We start from the raw sequence: 18,463 nt of genomic DNA, 5'->3' as shown, positions 1-18,463 counted from the left end.
CTTTCCGTAAGCACGTTATTTCTTTTATGCAACACGTCATGAAAGACCATGTTCTACTTCTCAAAAAACCACATTGCCTTTTGAAATACCTACCATGTCCGTAAGCCCTAGCCTCTCCTATTTCTCACCACTCAGTAGCAGAGCCTTTGAATCACCTAACCAGCAGACTGGGACAACGGCTTCTGCTGCAGTACTGTAGAGGTGCTTTCCTCTCTGAATCCAGAACTTTCTAGATTTGCAGAAAAGTAACAGCCGCAGCCAACAGGAGGACATTTTATATTGTTTTAAAGAGAGTGGGCCAGGAAAAGGCCCCATCTGGAGAGACATAGAGAGAGGTGTGTGTGCATGTGTATGTCTGTTCGTGTGTGTGTGTGTGTGTTTGGGAGGGTGTGTGAGGTACAGAAGAAGCTGTGAGTGAGAGTGTGTGTGTGCGGGGGAGTCAAGTGAAGGCAAGCCAACTTAAAAGCCATGGTCTGTGTGTACTGCTCAGGTTGGGTCTCTGTCACTGCAGCGCTATACTGAGACCAGGGAGCCAGGGATGAGGGAGAGAGAGGAGCTGAGGAGGGCTGTAGAGCAGACTGACCATCTGCTAACCAGGGTCCAAGAGCTGGAGGAACAAATCACAAAACTCAGCAAGGACAAGAATGAGATGGCCACTAAGTACAGAGCTGTAAGTTCCATTTGCTGCACTTTTCTGAGTACCATTCTCTTAACCGAATTCTGTCCTTTGTCCTCTCTCTTTCTCTGTCAGTGTTTTTATGTCTCGTTCATTTCAAATTGATTTACAAGCATGCTTCCTGTGGGGTGTGGCCAATTCAAATTAAATAGTGATTAGGAATTTCTAAACTTGATTTAAATTTTCAACAGATTTTTACAGTTTTTGAATTTGCCACAATTCACAGGAAGCATTTAATTTGCATTAAATGAGATAATCTACATGTTTTAAGAATATTTCCAGAACACTGTTATTCATCACAATAGTTTCAGGATCCCAAAATGAATGGGATGCATTGAAAAGAACATTCTTGGCCGATACAAATAGTCAATATTCTTTCAACAAAATCATCTGATGCCGATACCAATACTGATCTTTTGTCATTTCTGTACCTGTGTACCTTGGCATGAATGAAACAAAAATATAAACATAGCTCTTTCTCCATTTATTTACTTAATGTTTTGTTTCACTTGGTATTCTTTCTTTCCTGGATGTCATGATATTTTCTTAATTGCCATTCTAACGATATGGATTTAAAGTATGCCTTATATTTGACTAATTTCAATTTGGTGTTGCCACAATTATCTAAGTGGCTACCGCTAATGTTAGCTAGATGGGTTATTTTAGCTTAGCTAGGAGCCGTGTTGGGGGTAAAGTAGTCAGACTACGTTTTAACGGTAACAAGTAACGTAACACATTAGTTATTTCATTTATCCAATCCCTAGTCAGAACTAAACTAACTAAATAACGCACTACTCAATTCCCCTCAGTGCAACCAATGTAACTTTACGTAGTGTTTATTTTCGCCAGTAGCAAGTGGCAACAAAAGGATACAAAGATGACAGTTCATGATACACCTTCCAGTGCCACGCACTGGAAGGTACTATTTCGACTATGTCATTACTAACCTTGCCTATAACCAATTAACGGGTTGCTGTTATGTTTTGCTGGAATCTTTTGCCGGTTGGACAGCCAAAGTTCATTCTGTAGACAAATTTAATTGCAAATGAACATCTAAATACATGTTCTGTTTCTAAATGCTATTATTCTGAATTATTTCAAAACAGCTTTAGTAATCATTCACCTCTGAGTGAAGTCATGCAACATTAATGGATTATGCACATTATTGCAAAGAGATTAGAAATTGACATATTTTTTGAGAAGGTATGTTTATCAGTGTAGAAGGCTACAGCAGTTTTTTTGTTTTCTGTTTTTCACTGCAATGGATCTATGTAGTACTGAAGTCGACATATAGATGATTGAATAAGCCCTGGCCTGAAAAAGTGGGGGCACTCGCAATACAATATCATTTATTGATTTAAGAGATTGTAGTTTAAAGAACTAAACGCAAATATGGTATCTTGTTATGGTTGATGATTACTTGAGATAATAGGATTGGTCACTCTTGCTGTATAATGATTAATAATTAATCATGTTGGTGACTGATATACATTACCTGACTATGTAATTATATGATAATCCATTAAATGTCTGCCTTCTGGGCATAAGTGACCAGCACGTGACTATAGAATCAAAGGACTTGTCTTCAAGTAGCTAAGTAACTTAACGCCTTACATTCTACAGCAAGTAACTATGTAACGTAACTAGTTACTTTATGCGAACTGTAACTACTAGCTGTAACTACTAGCTGTACTAACATTCCCCAACACTGGCTAGGAGCAAGGGCTTCAGGTTAGGGTTCATGGTAGGTTTAGCCAACATGCTAAGCTGTTGCACAGTAGCTTAAAAGTAGTAAAGTGTTTTCAAAAAATGTAAATTGTATGTGGCTGATAAATAATTTCAAATAATTTGTATTCTGAATTCTGGCCAATTCAAAAAAAAAAAATTATTCAAGAATTGAAGTGCACTTCAGAACTTAATTGAGAATTGACCTCAATCCTTCTCTGCCTGTCTCTCTTTCTCTTTCATTATTTCTGTTTCTTTCTCTTAGTAGTGTGTTGTTGATGGAACTTTTCCTGACATTGGCCATTTTCATGTGGTTGTTACTCGATATGGAGCTTTGTCATGTGATGATTGGCATGGATCGGATGTGTCTACTAGGGCAGATCTGTCCATGATATTGTTATTTTAACCGCTCGTGAATAATGCTCACTACAGTAGATAATGATACATCTCTGGAGAGAGAGAGAGGCACAGAGGGAGAAATGGAAATAGTGAGAGAGCAATAAAGAGACAGAAAGATGGAAAGAGGGAAAAGTTACCAGCTCGTTTTAATCATACTTTCTGTGTGGTTTAATGACAATGTTAAATGATCTCCAACAGATCAGTTTAACTATTGAAAAAAGTATAGAGAGGTTGTGTATTTTGATTGTGATTAGCTCAGCTATGCGGGTTCAAGCAAAACACTGATTGATTAGTTAACTACTTGGGTAACTTAATAGAGACTCGCCGAATTTGAAAAGAAGGGGGGCAGAAGTTTCATAGAATGATAGTCATTCTTGAATTACGGTGGCATTTAGGCATGGCATTGAGAAAGAAATTAACTTTGCAAGATATTGCGAACTAATAATAAAATAGCTAACAATAAAAATCACAGCAAAAAAACATGTTTTGTGCTTGGTTATAGTGAAACACATCAGCAAAAGTAATAAAATGTTGGTCTTAGTTGTAAATACAGCTGTAACGGTTAATGTTTACCATTAAAGTGACGAAGAGGACTCTCAGGGGGGCAGTGTGAATTAACCTCTATGTTCTAACTAAGCCAGGTGGTACCCTGATTGCATTTGGTCCAGCTGCCCCAGTATCAGGTTGCGCTGGCGATGGTGCCAATGATTTGAAACCCCCCGGGAAAGACAGACACAGATTTGATTCACATATAAGTGGGAGTTTTCCAATTAGCAAATACACACCTGAAATTAATATTTACAAATATTTCCCCATACCCTTATCTTTTTACTGAGGCATCTGGAAGGAATGCTCAAGGTCCTTGTATGTCCTTGTAAGGCAGTAACACCAATGACATAAAACTGAGGGAGATACAAAATGTGTGTCTTAATAGCCTATGATTGAATAAGTGAATATGTTTTAAAATGTTTAACTTTTTTCTTTGTTGCAGTTTTGCTGTTGAAATTGTATTTTACAAATCTAGGACCTAGCTACCCATTTTAAGAGTTAAATGTGCCTGGGTAATGTTTTGAGTACTGTGTTGTGAATGTGGCAGCCTTTCAGACAGCAGCTGTTGTTTATTGGAGGCATGGCTTTTCTGTTAGGTATTTTTGGCCAACCGTTTGTGTAAATTCCATTCATGTTTGTCTGGTTAATTTGGTACTTTGCAAATGAAATGTATTGTAGAATCCTTATGGCTATTACATGTCTTTTGTAAATATAATATTACAGTTGTTGCTATATGTAGTAATGCAGTGGGAAGTAAGGGTGCGCATATGAAGGGATATCCTGTTTTGGTGGTGTTGCCAGTGTTTTTCAGAAATCCAGCCTGGGGGATTGGATCATTAGGTACTGATTTCCAAAGCAGGCCTGTCAAGAAGCATGTCAGCCTTCTCCAATCGAACAGCACGTTAAACAGGACTACTGGAGACCTCTTAACACTTTCCAAATATTATCACTGCTGCAGATTGACATAATAAGTGTCTCTTGGAATCTTGAGGCAATAACTGTTGCATTGTGGATAACGTATGTTAGAGTCGATTTTCCTTTAAAATCATTGACTTCTTCTGTCTAAGGGACACTTCCCCGTTTTTGATGGAAGTTTGTCCCTCTACTCATTATGTAGTTATTTTTAGAGGGCATAGCTTGTCAGGTTGCTCAGAGAGAAACCGTCACTCAGTTCTTCCTTTTTGCTCAATAAATATTAATACATTTGTTTGAGTGTAGGATAACCTCAAAGTAAAGTCTCAAGCTGCTTTTTCAGGACATAGATACATAAAATGACAAGTTCTCTGTTAACTCTTTAATTACAGCTAATAGGTCATACAAGTAGTCCAGAGCTTTCGACATGCCCTAATTACAGTCAGAGGCGTTGCTAGGATCACAATACATTAAGGGCTCATACGCCCAGGCCTAGCGACACCACTGGTTGCAGTAGTTAGACTGGAGAGTTTTTCCATTTACTATCTGGTTTGGGTGAAAGGTGCTGTGTGCATGGGTGTGACTGTTTATGTACGTGACCTTCTGTGATTGTGTTTGTGTGTGACCATCTGTGACTTTGTGTGTCTGAGACTGTGTTTTTGTGTGATAGTGAGAATGCGAGTTTGTGTGTCAGCATGTTGTCTGGTGGGGAGGGGACAGAGCGTCTGCACTGATTTCAGAGGTTCTGGGGCCCAAGACTTATGGGGTCACACAGCAGAAATGCAGAGCAATGGAGAGGTTGATAAGTGTGTAGACTGGGTTTAGACAGGGAAAGTTATGTAAGAAGAGTGAGGCTGGAGCAGAAAAGGTTTTTGTAGAGATAATAACCTTTTCTATCTCTGAGAAGAATGAGGCAAGTGGTAAAAAATCACGCATAAGAAATGTATGGGGTTGGGTATATTTTGTAATACTATTTTATTACTACAATTTAATGTTGGCAGTCTTTGATTAAACAACCATAGATTGTTGGTTGGACCCAACTTTACACCACAGATGTCCTAAAAGGCTGCAGTAGACAGTTTTGGGGTGGTGGGAATTACAGCATGTGGTTCATTAGAAATGTAACTACATTTTCCAGTACCTTGGTGATAGTTTAACTAAATGAACTAAATACGTGTAGGTTCTGAAAACGAATAGTGTAACAAAATATCAGAGTTCCTCTGACAGTGCAATGCAGCCAATTTGACCCTGATGTGATCTGTTCTTGCATTGTTCCATAGCTTTAGGGATTTACATTAAGTCACTGGGTAAAGTATATTCTTTAAAATTTATATATTTTAAAAAATATATATATTTCGGTGGATGATAAAGTACGTTTTTGAGTATACTACTAGCATAAATAAAAGCATAAATGACCAGAATCTGAATCAGAAAGAGAACTAGGAATTTATTCTGGTCGGTTGGTGCAGCAATTTTGTACATAAGAAATAAAAACAAACAAGAATAAGAATAGTGGACTGAACATAAAAACAGTAGACTGAGCATTAATAAAATCCCAAAAAATATACTACAAAATATGTAAGGTGCAAGAATTGTCCAGTTGAGGTTGTGTGTATGTGTGGCGGGGTTATAGAATTGTCCAATTGAGGTTGTGTGTGTATATGTGGAGTGGTTATAAATTGGCCCAGTTGAGGTTGTGTGTATGTGGGGCGGGGTTATAGATTTGTCTGGTTGAGGGTTGTGTGTGTATGTGGGGAACGGGCTATAGTCATTTTGACTCATGAGGCCTTCTGCTATAGGAAAGAAACTGAAAGAAGTCATCTGCAGTTAATGTTTCAAATATTCTTCTCTACAAAATTGTTCAGAGTGCCTTAGATATTCCCCATTCCACTCAGCCTGAAACCCCCATGGACTAGCTAATACTACTCTGGTCTTGTTCGGTAAGGGATCAGGAGCAGGAGACAAGTTTACAGCATTACAGGCAGGATTCTGTTGCTTCCAGTGTAAAGTAATTTGTAGCTTGGCTTACTATATTTGAAGAGTAGCTTCCCCAATTGTGGTAGCTGATCATAATCTTAATGTGGTTTGATCCAGGTTTTCCGATGATATACAATAATAGACATAGATCTCCCTCTGGAAGGTAAGAAAAGATGCAGCTTGGCTTGGAAGCAGCCTGAAACAGCATGATATTATCTTTTGGGGACTTAAACTGCCTTCATTATCTTTTAAATCCATGGGGGATTTCCAGAAAGCTTTTATAATGGCTTATGAGCCGTCCGTGCCCTTTGAATACCTTTGGCACCCATTCATTCTTTACTTAAGTATTTTATAGTAGCCTGGGCTTGTCTTGAATTGACTTGAAAGATTAAACTATGTCACTCCAACCAAAATATGAATAAAAAACAATCACCAGAACATAATAATACATTTGTTTCAGTTCATACAAACTGTGCTACAACTTCTGAAGTAACAGCCTAAATCCATTTGAGTTAATATCTACACTTCGCACTGATCTTATCTGCTGTAAAAGATGAGTGTTTGCGTTGGATGTGAGCAGCATCTGAACACTGTCTGGGCATGCTGGATGTCTCCGGTCTGTGTAGTGCATGTGGGTGTTACTGTGGGCTTTTCTGCAGCCATGAACGGGCTCCTCTGTACTGTTCACACGACCACATTGTGGAAAATGCAACAATCTTTTGAGGAGATGGTTCATTTTCTTTCTTTTTTCTGCTGATGAATGGACGCCTGCCATGCCTCCGCGGGACATTGGAAGCATTTTTTATCCTCCCTCGCATTATTTATGCTCACTCAGTGGTCACGTTTGTAACTTTAATTCACTGCATGTTTTCTTTTTTTTCAAGCGTTCAGAAGTTCTTTATGAAGTTTGGACTCTACCGTCCTACCGTCAAGTGTCAGATTCTGCTTAACATTTTTCTGCTGGGTTCAGCATCAGTAAACCTGAAGCCAGGCTCAGTTTTAACTGCTTAATTCTATTATAATCCTGAAAACATTCTGGATCTTGATTCACTGATGTAAAACCCCTGATGATATCTTGCTTACAGTATTACATACCAAGCTAGTTTTTGATTCGTCTGCTGGTTCATTCAAGAAAACAAGCTACACTTGAACCTCAGGCACAATATGGCCTTTGTGTCCCTGTCTACATTAGTGCTCTGGCATTGTTAAACTATGTGGGTGTGTCGGGCACGCTGTCTTTATTCAGTTAATTACTTCAGATGAAAAAAGCAAAAATATATATATTTCTCTCTGCAAGCACTTCCGTCGTTTCCGTCTCAGTGTTGTTCAGAACATTTCTTTGATAAGGGTTGTGTTACCGAGTGACTGGAGAGGAGAACTCCAAGCCATTCACACAACCTGACATCCTACACCATCATAGGGTTCCTCTGGGGGGCCCCAGGGGACTCACAGAGACACTGGTTTCAGGGAGGGTGAGGCAAATGGAGATAGGGAGTGGGGGCCTGTTGTTACGGTGGGAGCGCAGTGCAGGAGCACAGGACTGGACACAGACGTGGGCTCATGTTTTCTACTGTAAGCGGAGGGAGAACTGAGGAGAGAGAAGGAGGAGGAGGAGGAGGAATGTGTGGATTACAGTGGCAAGTACCAACAGACTGAAATAAACGAGGAGAGAAGTATTTGATTGAGGGGGAAAAAAACAGGAAAACAAACGACACGGCGAGCAGCAACAGAGCAAAAGCAGAATAGGGCGAGAAAGAGAGAGGGAGGAAGAGAGAGGGAGAGAAAGAAAGCCAGAAGGAGAGAGAGATTAAGTACATACCGCTGCAGGTGTGCTGAGCTAGATCAAACAGCGAAGGGGGCTGAGGGAGAGTAAAGGGTCTGTTCACAGCACGCTGTGTGGAGTTACCGTGGAGACCAAATGGTGAATTAGAACATTCCCTTCTACTGAACTCTCCCGAACCCTCTGGAACCTGGACTGACCAATCAGAGAGAGTGAATGTGTTACATGGATGTCTATCTGTTAGAGCAGAGGTGTTGAAGCAAGGAAAAGTGTTACCTATTGCCAGGTACCTGACCTGTGGAAGAGCTCCAGTGAGGTAGGTTGAGAGCTCGACGTGTTGATTGACAGGCATCAGGTTGAGGCGATGTCTCTAAAGCGGGGCTATGCCTGGGTCCGGGGCCACGCCTTCTCTGATGACACGGAGACCAATGGGCTGCAGGTGGATCCTGAACCGGAACCAGAGGAGCTAGACTGGGATTCGTTCAGTACGGCACTGGAACAGAGACTGGCTGCTGTGGGTATACTGGTGGGTCTATGGGGTGGCTGTATACTGGTGGGTCTATGGGGTGGCTGTATACTAGTGGGTCTATGGGGTGGATGTATACTGGTGGGTCTATGGGGTGGATGTATACTGGTGGGTCTATGGGGTGGATGTATACTGGTGGGTCTATGGGGTGGATGTGTACTGGTGGGTCTATGGGGTGGATGTATACTGGTGGGTCTATGGGGTGGATGTATACTGGTGGGTCTATGGGGTGGATGTATAATTGTGGGTCTATGGGGTGGATGTAGGTGTGAATGATGTGTGACGTGTTGTGGATGGATGGATATGTTGGTGCAGGAGGTCACCTTTGATGTGTATTCTTAGAGCGTTCCAGTTGTTGACCCCATATTTGAGTGGCTTGAAAGTGACTCATTTTTTAAAACAATAGGATGTTCTACGAACTACTATGTGTCATATGTTAAAAAACAAAACATCTCTTCCTGTTTGCTTTTGGAAATATCCAAGAATTGAAAGACAGTATGTAATGGAACCCATAAAGTGAGGCTTGTGGTGAAAGACACAAAGCAAGCACATTTCTGATGGCTAATATATTCGGATGAAAATGTGGTCAAATAATGCATTTGCAATTGCCCACATGTTTGGGTATGCAGTTTTTCCTTATTCAAACCATGTTGACTCGTCCATTAGAGGAGAGCTGACACACACTCATCATCTGCTTAGACATTAAACTAATGTGAAAAAAGAAGATTTTTTTTCTCTTATTTTTGTTTACAGTTAATAGGTTATTGAGGTTTTTGTGGAACTGTTTTATCAAGCCTGTGCTTTCCTTTTCTCCGACACTGAATTTATTCTTTTTACGTTTTGGAGAGAGTGTTGGGAAACAAGGTGCTGTTGGGATAAATGCCTGCTAATGGTTTAGCACAGTCTGTGTCTGTTACTCTAGGATTGTCATCATGGCTTTTAGATTCTTTGCCTTATTTGCTTTTATATTGTCTCACAACATTGTTTCCAGCCTCAACCCCTTAACCCTCCTCCTCCTCACCTATCTTTTACTCTTCATCCCTGTCTTCTTCTCCAGGAGCAGGAGTGTTCCCAGGCATCGGCGCAGCATTGTGCCCAGCTGGAGAAGGCCAGACACGGCCTGGAGCTGCAGCTGTCCAGCCTGTCTGAGCGCCTGGAGGAGGAGGAGGCTTGCTCGGCCCAGCTGGCCCACCACAGAGAGAGGCTAGAGGCAGAGAACAGCAGCCTCAGACGAGACCTGGAGGAACTGGAGAGTGCTCTGACTGCCATCGAGAGAGACAACCAGGTATGCTGAAATTGGTTCCTTATGTATTCTCTAGCTTGGTACTAAAAGCATTAAAGAAGATGTACAAAGCCAGAACTGACATACAGTGTTTTAGATGACATTGTTCTTTACTTGGGAGTGAACTGATCTGCTCTACTGGCCTGCTTCTTGTTCTCCTTCAGCTCTCTGTTTGACCTGTTCCGTTTTACGCTTCTCCTTCTGACCAGTTTAATAGTCCCTGCAGAATGACTTAACACATGTTGTTGACTACTACCTGTACATACAAAGAAAGGGTTGTTGAAGCCCCAAAAACGTTATGGATTTCATTGAGGTTCATTTAAGGGATTAGATGGTGTCTTCAGCCAGTGTGTCAATGTACTGTAATGTACTGCATTGGTTGTCTTTAAGGAAATTACATTCATTTATTTATCTTTTTAACCAGTTTTACCTAGATAATTAACATATTACCCAAGAGTATGTACTTGACTTTCCATGCGTTTAAAAGAAGCAAGGAAATATGTCAAATACTCAAACTGTGAATTATTTCATTGCTTTAAGTGTTTACTTTTTATGTGGCAAACATGTATAGTAGAAATCAAATATGTTTTGATCTGGTACAGTGAGATCTACAAGACTGGACCTGCATGGTGAAGGTATTGGCTTGGTTCTTCTTTTTCCTAGTAAACAGTGGTTCTTGTTGTCACTACAGTTGTATTGAACATTCATAAGTGTGTTTGGTGTAAAATGGAAGGAACACAGATAATTCACTTTAATGGGAATGACTTTATAATGTTCCACACTTTTCTTTTCTTGTACAGGTATTTCTGATAAAATGTTTGCTAAACTTAAAATGTATGACTTTTTAGTGTATGACTGCTAAGTAGTAATTGTCCTGCCCCTTCTTTGCTCTGCTCCCCTGAGTTCCTTTTGGTTTACATTGACGGCTCAAAGTCCTGACAGTTCCAAACATCCCCTGGTTCATTAGAACCTGATGGCTAAAGTGGGACCGGAATGCTACATGCATTTGTTCCACTCTGATGTGCTTATTAAACAGAGTTAGAGTAATGACATGTGTTTTGTCATGGAATGGATGATTGTTTTATGGTGTGGCCACAAAGCCATGGACTAATACAGCTCAAACTCTCATCACGGCTATTGCCCCAGTCAAAAACATATTGCCTAACGGTCAAATTACTTCCAGGTTTACTTGAATTAGACTTGAATGAAGTCTATTTTCATCATTCTTTGCATGACCTGCAGGATCCTCTGAATAGACATCATTATTTTACAATATCCAAATTGCTTTCTTTAGCAAGATGTTTGAAAGTATGAAATACAGTGGTAATACATCTGAGATTTCTGTCTTCATCCTCCAGTCGTCAGAAGGCTCAGTCAGGAAGCTGTCAGAGGAGCTCTCCCAGAGAGAAGTTGTTGTCCAAAAGCTTCAGAAGGAGAAAGAACACCTGGTGGAACTCAGCCAGGTGAGAACATTTACATTTCAAAATGATTTAGTGGGTTTGCTGATCCTGAGTGACTTACAGTGGAGTGGATTAATTTTATTTTTATTTTTATACTGCACTAGATGCACTTTTATTCTCTCTCTCTTGCCTTTGAGAGACATACTGTACATGTACTCAACACTATTAGACTGTTGCGTATATAAAAGGCAGGACACGGAAGCTGAGGTACTGAACAAACTTACTTCAATTGAAAGCCTCACGAACATCAACCATCACGCAGAACATGAAACGTCTACAGCAAACAATGACAGACAAGAAACACTAGGACAGGAGGACTAAATAAGGACTAAACAAGGGACTAAACGAGGCACAGGGGAAACAAATTGCCATGACAAGATTAAACATAGAAACAGGGAAACTAGAACCAAAACCCACAGAACATAGAACTACAACGATCGGCATGGCACAGGACATGACCGGCCGTTACATAGACAAAGAATCAAATATCATCTGAGAAAAACTAAACCATATGGACCTACTGATAAATCTACTCTCTCCCCAAACACTCTCTCTTTAGAAAGTCGTATTCCCGCTCTTCTCTGTTTCTTTCTTTCTGTCTCCTTCCCTCCATTATTCTCCATACGTGCAGCTATCGGAACCCCAGTACGTTAATCTCTACCAGGTGCTCTACTCAACAGTAGCATTATGATATTCTATATAATCTGTTGAAGTGGTTTATAATCTAAACTATTATCCTACAATATTCTGATGGTTTACTTTACTGTGTTTCCAGAATGATGGAAGAGGTCTGCCAGTTTAGCAATGCAAGTAGAATGATTAATGGGATTGGAAGTGGATCAAAACTCCTTTCATACACTACATCATTCTAATACAGTGGGTGTCAGTTGTCTGTTATTGGTCAAGGACTGAATTATGGCATTCCCTTAAAAAACCTAAATAAAGTCATCATCGTGGCTCCTCAGATGCAATATGGCAGACAGATGTATGCGGGCAAATAGGGGATTAATGCTGAGACATCTGTGGCGCAGACACAGACATTTTGTTTAATCCCCACCTACATACAGCAGGCAATTGAAGACCTGCAGAGTGAGGAGGAGAAGGTGAACCTTCTGACTAAGGAGCGAGCAAAACTACAGGTGAAGGCAGAAGATGTAAGTGGATTTAAAGGAGACTTTCTACCAACTTGACTTAAGTAACATCTAGCTGGTGTTGTATTGCAGGGATCTCTGTTTTACTTTGGCCACACGTTACTGAACTAACATCTTCTTTGTCACTGTACACGTTTCTACAGTTCTTAGGTACATTTGCTGCAGTTCTATGAAGCAGATGGAAAAAGTAGCACTTTGAAAAGTTAAATTGCAAATAATTATGTAAATGTTTGCAAGCTTGTCTTTGTTGATGATATTCAATTTGATTGTGTTACAATGGTAACAATACGGTGCCGACACAGCATGCTCTTCTTAAGTGACCTTTTGATGCTGACTAATGGTTACTGCGTATTGTACCTTACATACACATCATTCACAAGTTCTACATCTTCAGAAGTATTTCTGTCATTCTCTCCCTCAGTTGGAGTGCCTGTTAGAACAGGAGCGGTGTCAACGCGGGGAGCTGGAGAAAACCAGGAGGAAGCTGGAGGGAGACAGCAGGTCCACTCTGAAGAACCTCGGAGAGATGGAGAAGATGAGGAGCAGCCTGGAGGAGCTCATCAAGAAGTATGTCGTAGACCCTACAGAATGCAGTTATAAACGCTTCATACCATACAGAATTGGATTCTAATCAGTAGAATTTTTTTTTATAAAGAACTGTTTATGAAATCAAGTTAAGGAATTCAATGTGTATATTACATACACATGTTCATATCCCATTATGTACTATGCTCATCGCACATTGTGTGTAACTGTGTGTAAACTTTTCCACTAGCAGCACCATTACACCAAGTACTATTGAGTATGTGTGCACTTACTTGGTGATTTAAGGATTCGATTTTAGTTCCAGTTGTCCTCAACTGATGTCATTCTTAGGAAATCAAGTACCTCTGCGTTAGTTATAATTATTCATTAATTTATCAAAGAAAATAGAATCCAGCAGTAATAATATTTGGCTTGGTACTTGCAAATATTTAGTTAGCATGTTACAGGTTTGCTCTGAAATGTTAGGTGTCGGTTCTACCATAAAAGCAGTAGTACAGAGGTCCGTTATCTAGACTTTAAGGCCACAGCCCCCCAGGCTGGGGTTTCTGTAATGTCCTAACTTGTTGGAATGTGCCGCAGTAATGTGAGGCAGGGTAGATTGAGGCCTTCTCTGACTCCTACCTGGAGAGCAGAACCAGCTGTGAGATGTAGGACACAAACCCAATAACATTTTCATTACCAAAACACAAGCAGCCTTGACGTCAGTTGTCATTCATTCAGTTCCCCTCTCCTCTGTCACTCACTCCCCTCTCTTTCTCACAAATAAAATGTTCATAATTTTCATTCGTTACGTCATTCACCGTTTTGAATATTTTCTCACTTGTGTGAATGTCAATCAAATGTGTCACTTAGTTCCTAAACCTGGATCAAGCAAGGTCTGTCTCCTACGCTCTCTCTGTCAGTCTCCTACGCTCTCTCTGTCAGTCTCCTACGCTCTCTCTGTCAGTCTCCTACGCTCTCTCTGTCAGTCTCTTACGCTCTCGCTATCAGTCTCCTACGCTCTCTCTGTCAGTCTCCTACGCTCCCTCTGTCAGTCTCCTACGCTCCCTCTGTCAGTCTCTTACGCTCCCTCTATCAGTCTCCTACGCTCCCTCTATCAGTCTCCTACGCTCCCTCTGTCAGTCTCTTACGCTCCCTCTATCAGTCTCCTACGCTCTCTCTGTCAGTCTCCTACGCTCCCTCTGTCAGTCTCCTACGCTCCCTCTATCAGTCTCCTACGCTCCCTCTGTCAGTCTCTTACGCTCCCTCTATCAGTCTCCTACGCTCTCTCTATCAGTCTCCTACGCTCTCTCTGTCAGTCTCTTACGCTCTCTCTGTCAGTCTCCTACGCTCTCTCTGTCAGTCTCCTACGCTCTCTCTGTCAGTCTCTTACGCTCTCTCTGTCAGTCTCCTACGCTCTCTCTGTCAGTCTCCTACGCTCTCTCTGTCAGTCTCTCACATGCTCCCTTCTCTCTGTTCACCTCCTCTCTCTTCCATCACACCGCTCTCTCTTCCTGTCCTCCTATCACCCTCCCCCTGTCTCTGTTTATTTTTTCTCACCCCCCCCCCTCATCCTGTTCTTTCTCTCCCTCTCTGAAGGAAAGATGTGGAAATAAGCATCACCAGTACCAAGCTTGAGGCAGAGGAGGCCCTTAACATCGGTCTGCAGAGGAAAAGCAAAGAGCTTCAGGTTAGATCCGGGCTGAAACAAGAACTGGGAGGGAAGCTGTGGAGATGGAGTGTGCTGGACTGGAGATGTTGAGTTGGAACGGGGGGGAGGGATGGTGCCGTGTGTGGTAGGGTGTTTAAGGTCGTGGGTAAAAGACATCGAGACTGCTCTGGGAGGTGGCGGTGGTTGGGGTGGTGAGGTGTGTTGGGAGAGGGGCAGTAGGGTCAACGGAGGCCTGGGGACATGGTGGGGAGGGTGGGAGGACCCGAGGGAACATTGTACGGGGACTGGATGGAAGATTGAAGGGGTCGAGGTGGATCTGGGGGGTAAGATGGGAGGGGGGCTGTTGCCGGCCTGGACGTCAAGGAAAGATCTGCATTCCTACCTTTCAGCAGCTCGGCTGTGTTCTCGCCTCTGATTGGTGGGCTGGTTTCACAGCCCCCTGCCTGTCAGGAGATGGTAAAAACACACCTCCTCCATCTGAGCTGATAATCATCTAAAGCCTGGCCGCTATTTTATAGACTTAACTCCTTCATTACTTCACTTTTAGGGCCCCTTCACTACGCCTCTCTCTGAAAATATGTTGTGTAAACATGGCCCTTTGGCTACATTGTTCAGACAACTGTTAACAAAGTTAAAGATCAAGAGATTTCCTGTGACATTTAAATTCAAGTGTCCTATGTACATTGGCTTTCTAGTCTGTATATGGATTCCATGCCTTCAGAAAAAGTGTGCAGTCAAAAGCCATTTCAGATTAGTGCCTTAGCATAGACTGAGGACACAGAATAAAATAAATAAAAGTGTATCTGGTTGAGGTTAGACAGAAAATACTGTATCCCAGAAAAACTGTTTAAGTTTCCTTTGACAATGCTGTGGGAGTACAAAGACATACTTACATTTCTTAGTTTGGCACCACTTAAGTTGTATTTTAATACACTCAGTAGTAATGTATTCACTATTTAAATAATAATATGTATACTGTAGTGTATTCAGATATGTTTCAATACAATGCTATTTAAAAACATTTCCTACTTGAATATACTTATAATACATGGTAATAAAATGTATTCTTAATTGATGTCAAATATAATAATGTATTACAAGTATACACACTTAAGTATACTTAGTACTACTTAAGTTGTACTTTAGTACACAAAATAATACCCTCAATATACTTATTATTTTGACTTGGCACACAGTCAGAGACCAGCTAGCAGAAACTAAAGAGATCAAATCAAATCCCATTTTCTGAAGTCCTGGCATCAACACACAATATCCCACAGTGAAGTTGAATTTGTCTATGTGAACGTTTGGATCACGATCAATGTTTCGTCCCACACGTCAAGACGCAGGTGTACAAACCAGGTCGGTGCTGAACAAAAGACCAGCTGATTGGTTGACCCCTCCCATCTCTCGCCCACACATGAATGGTTTTATTATAAAGGTCACATGAATATGCCAAGATTCCAAGACAGCATTGTACTGCGGCTCACGGGAAGCCTAAGAGACAGAATGGTTTTTATTTGTAGCCCAGCCACCTCCCTGTAGTTGTACTACGTGGGGGTGTGTTGGCAGTATGTTGTTAGCATCATCTCCGGAGGTTAGCTAGCTCAAAGATGTAACTCTGAATGGCTTTGAAGAAGGAACCAAAGCACAGCCTGCATACTTAACAGGTTTCTCTGTTTGACATAGTGTAGCGTACGTGGGGGGTGAGGCGGCTAGTGGATAGATGTGATGATAGTGTTTCCCCTCCACCTCTAGAGTATAAAGCTGCTGGGAAACGGGACTACAACAGGACTACATCTGCAGTGGGTGTGTGCGCTTGGAGGGGTGGGGGGGTTACAGACCCATGAATTCACTGGCTTATAACATTACCATAGAAAAGCAGTTCTAAATAAAAGGGATCATTGTGTGGGGTCAGAGGTGAAATTCATCACCATTAACTAGTTTGACTTGACCGACATTTTCCTGTTGCTTTAAAGCAGATGTGTGTTCAGTGCGTATGTAAATGGTAAAGCAGGACCGGAGCCAGGCTAGGCAGTAGATACAAAGCATGACATTCTTCCACTGATCGGGCCAACCTGTCCTCACCTACAGCCTCTGGTGAGGTAAATGCCCTCATGGACAGGATGTGTCGTCACCGGACCATCGCACCAGCCCATCAGACTAGGGCCTAGAGTGGCGGTAGCTAGAGCTCCATCTGAAGGTGTTTAAAAAAGAACAAAGGTTTGTGATTCTGGAACCTTTTAAGCTCCGGAATGATCTGAGCATGTGGAACATAGATAATAGAATTACTGCTTTATATCTATGATGTGGCCAGTATGGAGCGCTCCATTGATAGGGTTCAAGTATGGAATGAGGTTAGCTTGACACCGGAGCATGTGCCATGAGACATTTTCATCGATCTGTCTCTAGTCTGGCTGTCCTCTGAGTGCTTGACAGGAGTTGGAGCTTTGACAGGACATGGTTGCCCACACACAAATAACCATAAGATGCAATCCCTGAGCCATTAGGCAGAACTCACATGTGATTGTAATTTATGTCCAATTACTGTATAATGGAGGAGAGTTGCACTGGAAAAAAGGGCCCTGATGCTGAAGTTTAAGAACGTGTCATTTTAGATATCAGACCCTGCAAAGGTTCACTTTAATAACGAGCCATTGGTTATGTTTTGTAGTCTCTTCTGTTTATGAAATGACTGCAGTGCAGTGTTGTTGTATCAAAGATATTACCGCAATAACAGTTTTAGACACTGTGTGTGTGTGTGTGTGTGTGTGTGTGTGTGTGTGTGTGTGTGTGTGTGTGTTTGTATATGCATCTGGGATCCAGGTCTGTGTGTGCATAAGTCTGAATAACATAGATAGTTATTCCTAACAAAATGGTCGCCACTAGGAATAATGCTAATACCGGCATTGGAATTAGGGTTAGGGAAAACCTTTAACAGTTGGGCATGGTGTTAGAACTGAAGTTACTTTTAGGTGTAGGGATTCTGGGTTAGGATAATGTTGAGATTAGGGTAAGGGTTTAGGCTCGTGGATCATCAGAAGGATAGAAAAAGAAATGTGTGTGTATGCTGGTGTGTACCAGTTGAAATATACAGATGGGGACCTGGAAAGAGAGTGAAATAATTGAACATTTTCACTTAAGTACAAAGGCTATTTTAGACTTAGCTGTTATGTTTAGTTTAAAAGTTACAATTGGGGTTAGGATTAGAGTTGGAGTAAGGGGTTGGGGATTGGGGGTTAGTGCTGGAATAAGGGGTTGGGGATTGGGGGTTAGTGCTGGAATAAGGGGTTGGGGATTGGGGGTTAGTGCTGGAAAATGTTAACCCAGGGCTGCTCAACCCTGTTCCTGAAGATCTAATGTCCTGGAGGTTTTCTCTCCAACTCTAATTTAACACACCTGATTCTAATAATTAACTGGATGAAAAGCTTAACTGGGTTAGTCACAAATGGGGTTAAAGGACAGTAGATCTCCAGGAACAGGTTTGGGCTGCCCTGGGTTAAGGGTTAGGGTTAAATTGACAGGTTTGGTGTAAGGTTAAGGTTAGGGAAAATATCATTTTAAATGGAAATCCTTTTTGGGATCTCCACAATGTTAGTAAAACAAACGTGTATGTTTTAGTGAAAGTGTGTTGTAGAATTCTTGAGGAGAAGCTGCTTGAATGAGTGGAGCGTAACAGTGTGTATGTGAGAGAGAGAGGGGGAGAGGGAAAGAGAGAGACTGTGTGTGTGGGGGAGTCAGTCAGTTTGACTGTTGCTACCTCACGATGGCTGTTCTCTCTGCTGAGGTCCTGCGCTGGCATGTGAGTTTCTACAACTCTTTTCTCTCA

The 18,463-nt window shown here is 41.6% G+C and overlaps 1 protein-coding gene across 5 annotated transcripts in view; it reads left to right on the top strand.

The window, feature by feature from the left end:
• The window catches only part of LOC105023056 (putative uncharacterized protein MYH16), a 47,687-nt gene that overhangs the window by 11,864 nt on the left and 17,360 nt on the right, over positions 1–18,463 (top strand). The window contains exons 2-7 of one of the 5 annotated variants that reach the window (XM_020046782.3): positions 491–670; positions 9,602–9,829; positions 11,185–11,289; positions 12,318–12,440; positions 12,859–13,004; positions 14,562–14,652. In XM_020046782.3, the coding sequence (XP_019902341.2) occupies positions 491–670; positions 9,602–9,829; positions 11,185–11,289; positions 12,318–12,440; positions 12,859–13,004; positions 14,562–14,652 (873 nt within the window). Of the gene's footprint in view, positions 1–490; positions 671–7,766; positions 8,545–9,601; positions 9,830–11,184; positions 11,290–12,317; positions 12,441–12,858; positions 13,005–14,561; positions 14,653–18,463 lie in introns of those variants that run through there. The other 4 variants (XM_010891944.5, XM_020046784.3, XM_020046783.3 and 1 more) reach the window with 4 other exon arrangements.

This window comes from Esox lucius, chromosome 5, assembly GCF_011004845.1.
Source record: "Esox lucius isolate fEsoLuc1 chromosome 5, fEsoLuc1.pri, whole genome shotgun sequence".
Classification (NCBI taxonomy): domain Eukaryota; kingdom Metazoa; phylum Chordata; class Actinopteri; order Esociformes; family Esocidae; genus Esox; species Esox lucius.
Note: the sequence above shows the minus strand (reverse complement) of the source record. Positions and strands in the feature narration are given on the sequence as shown.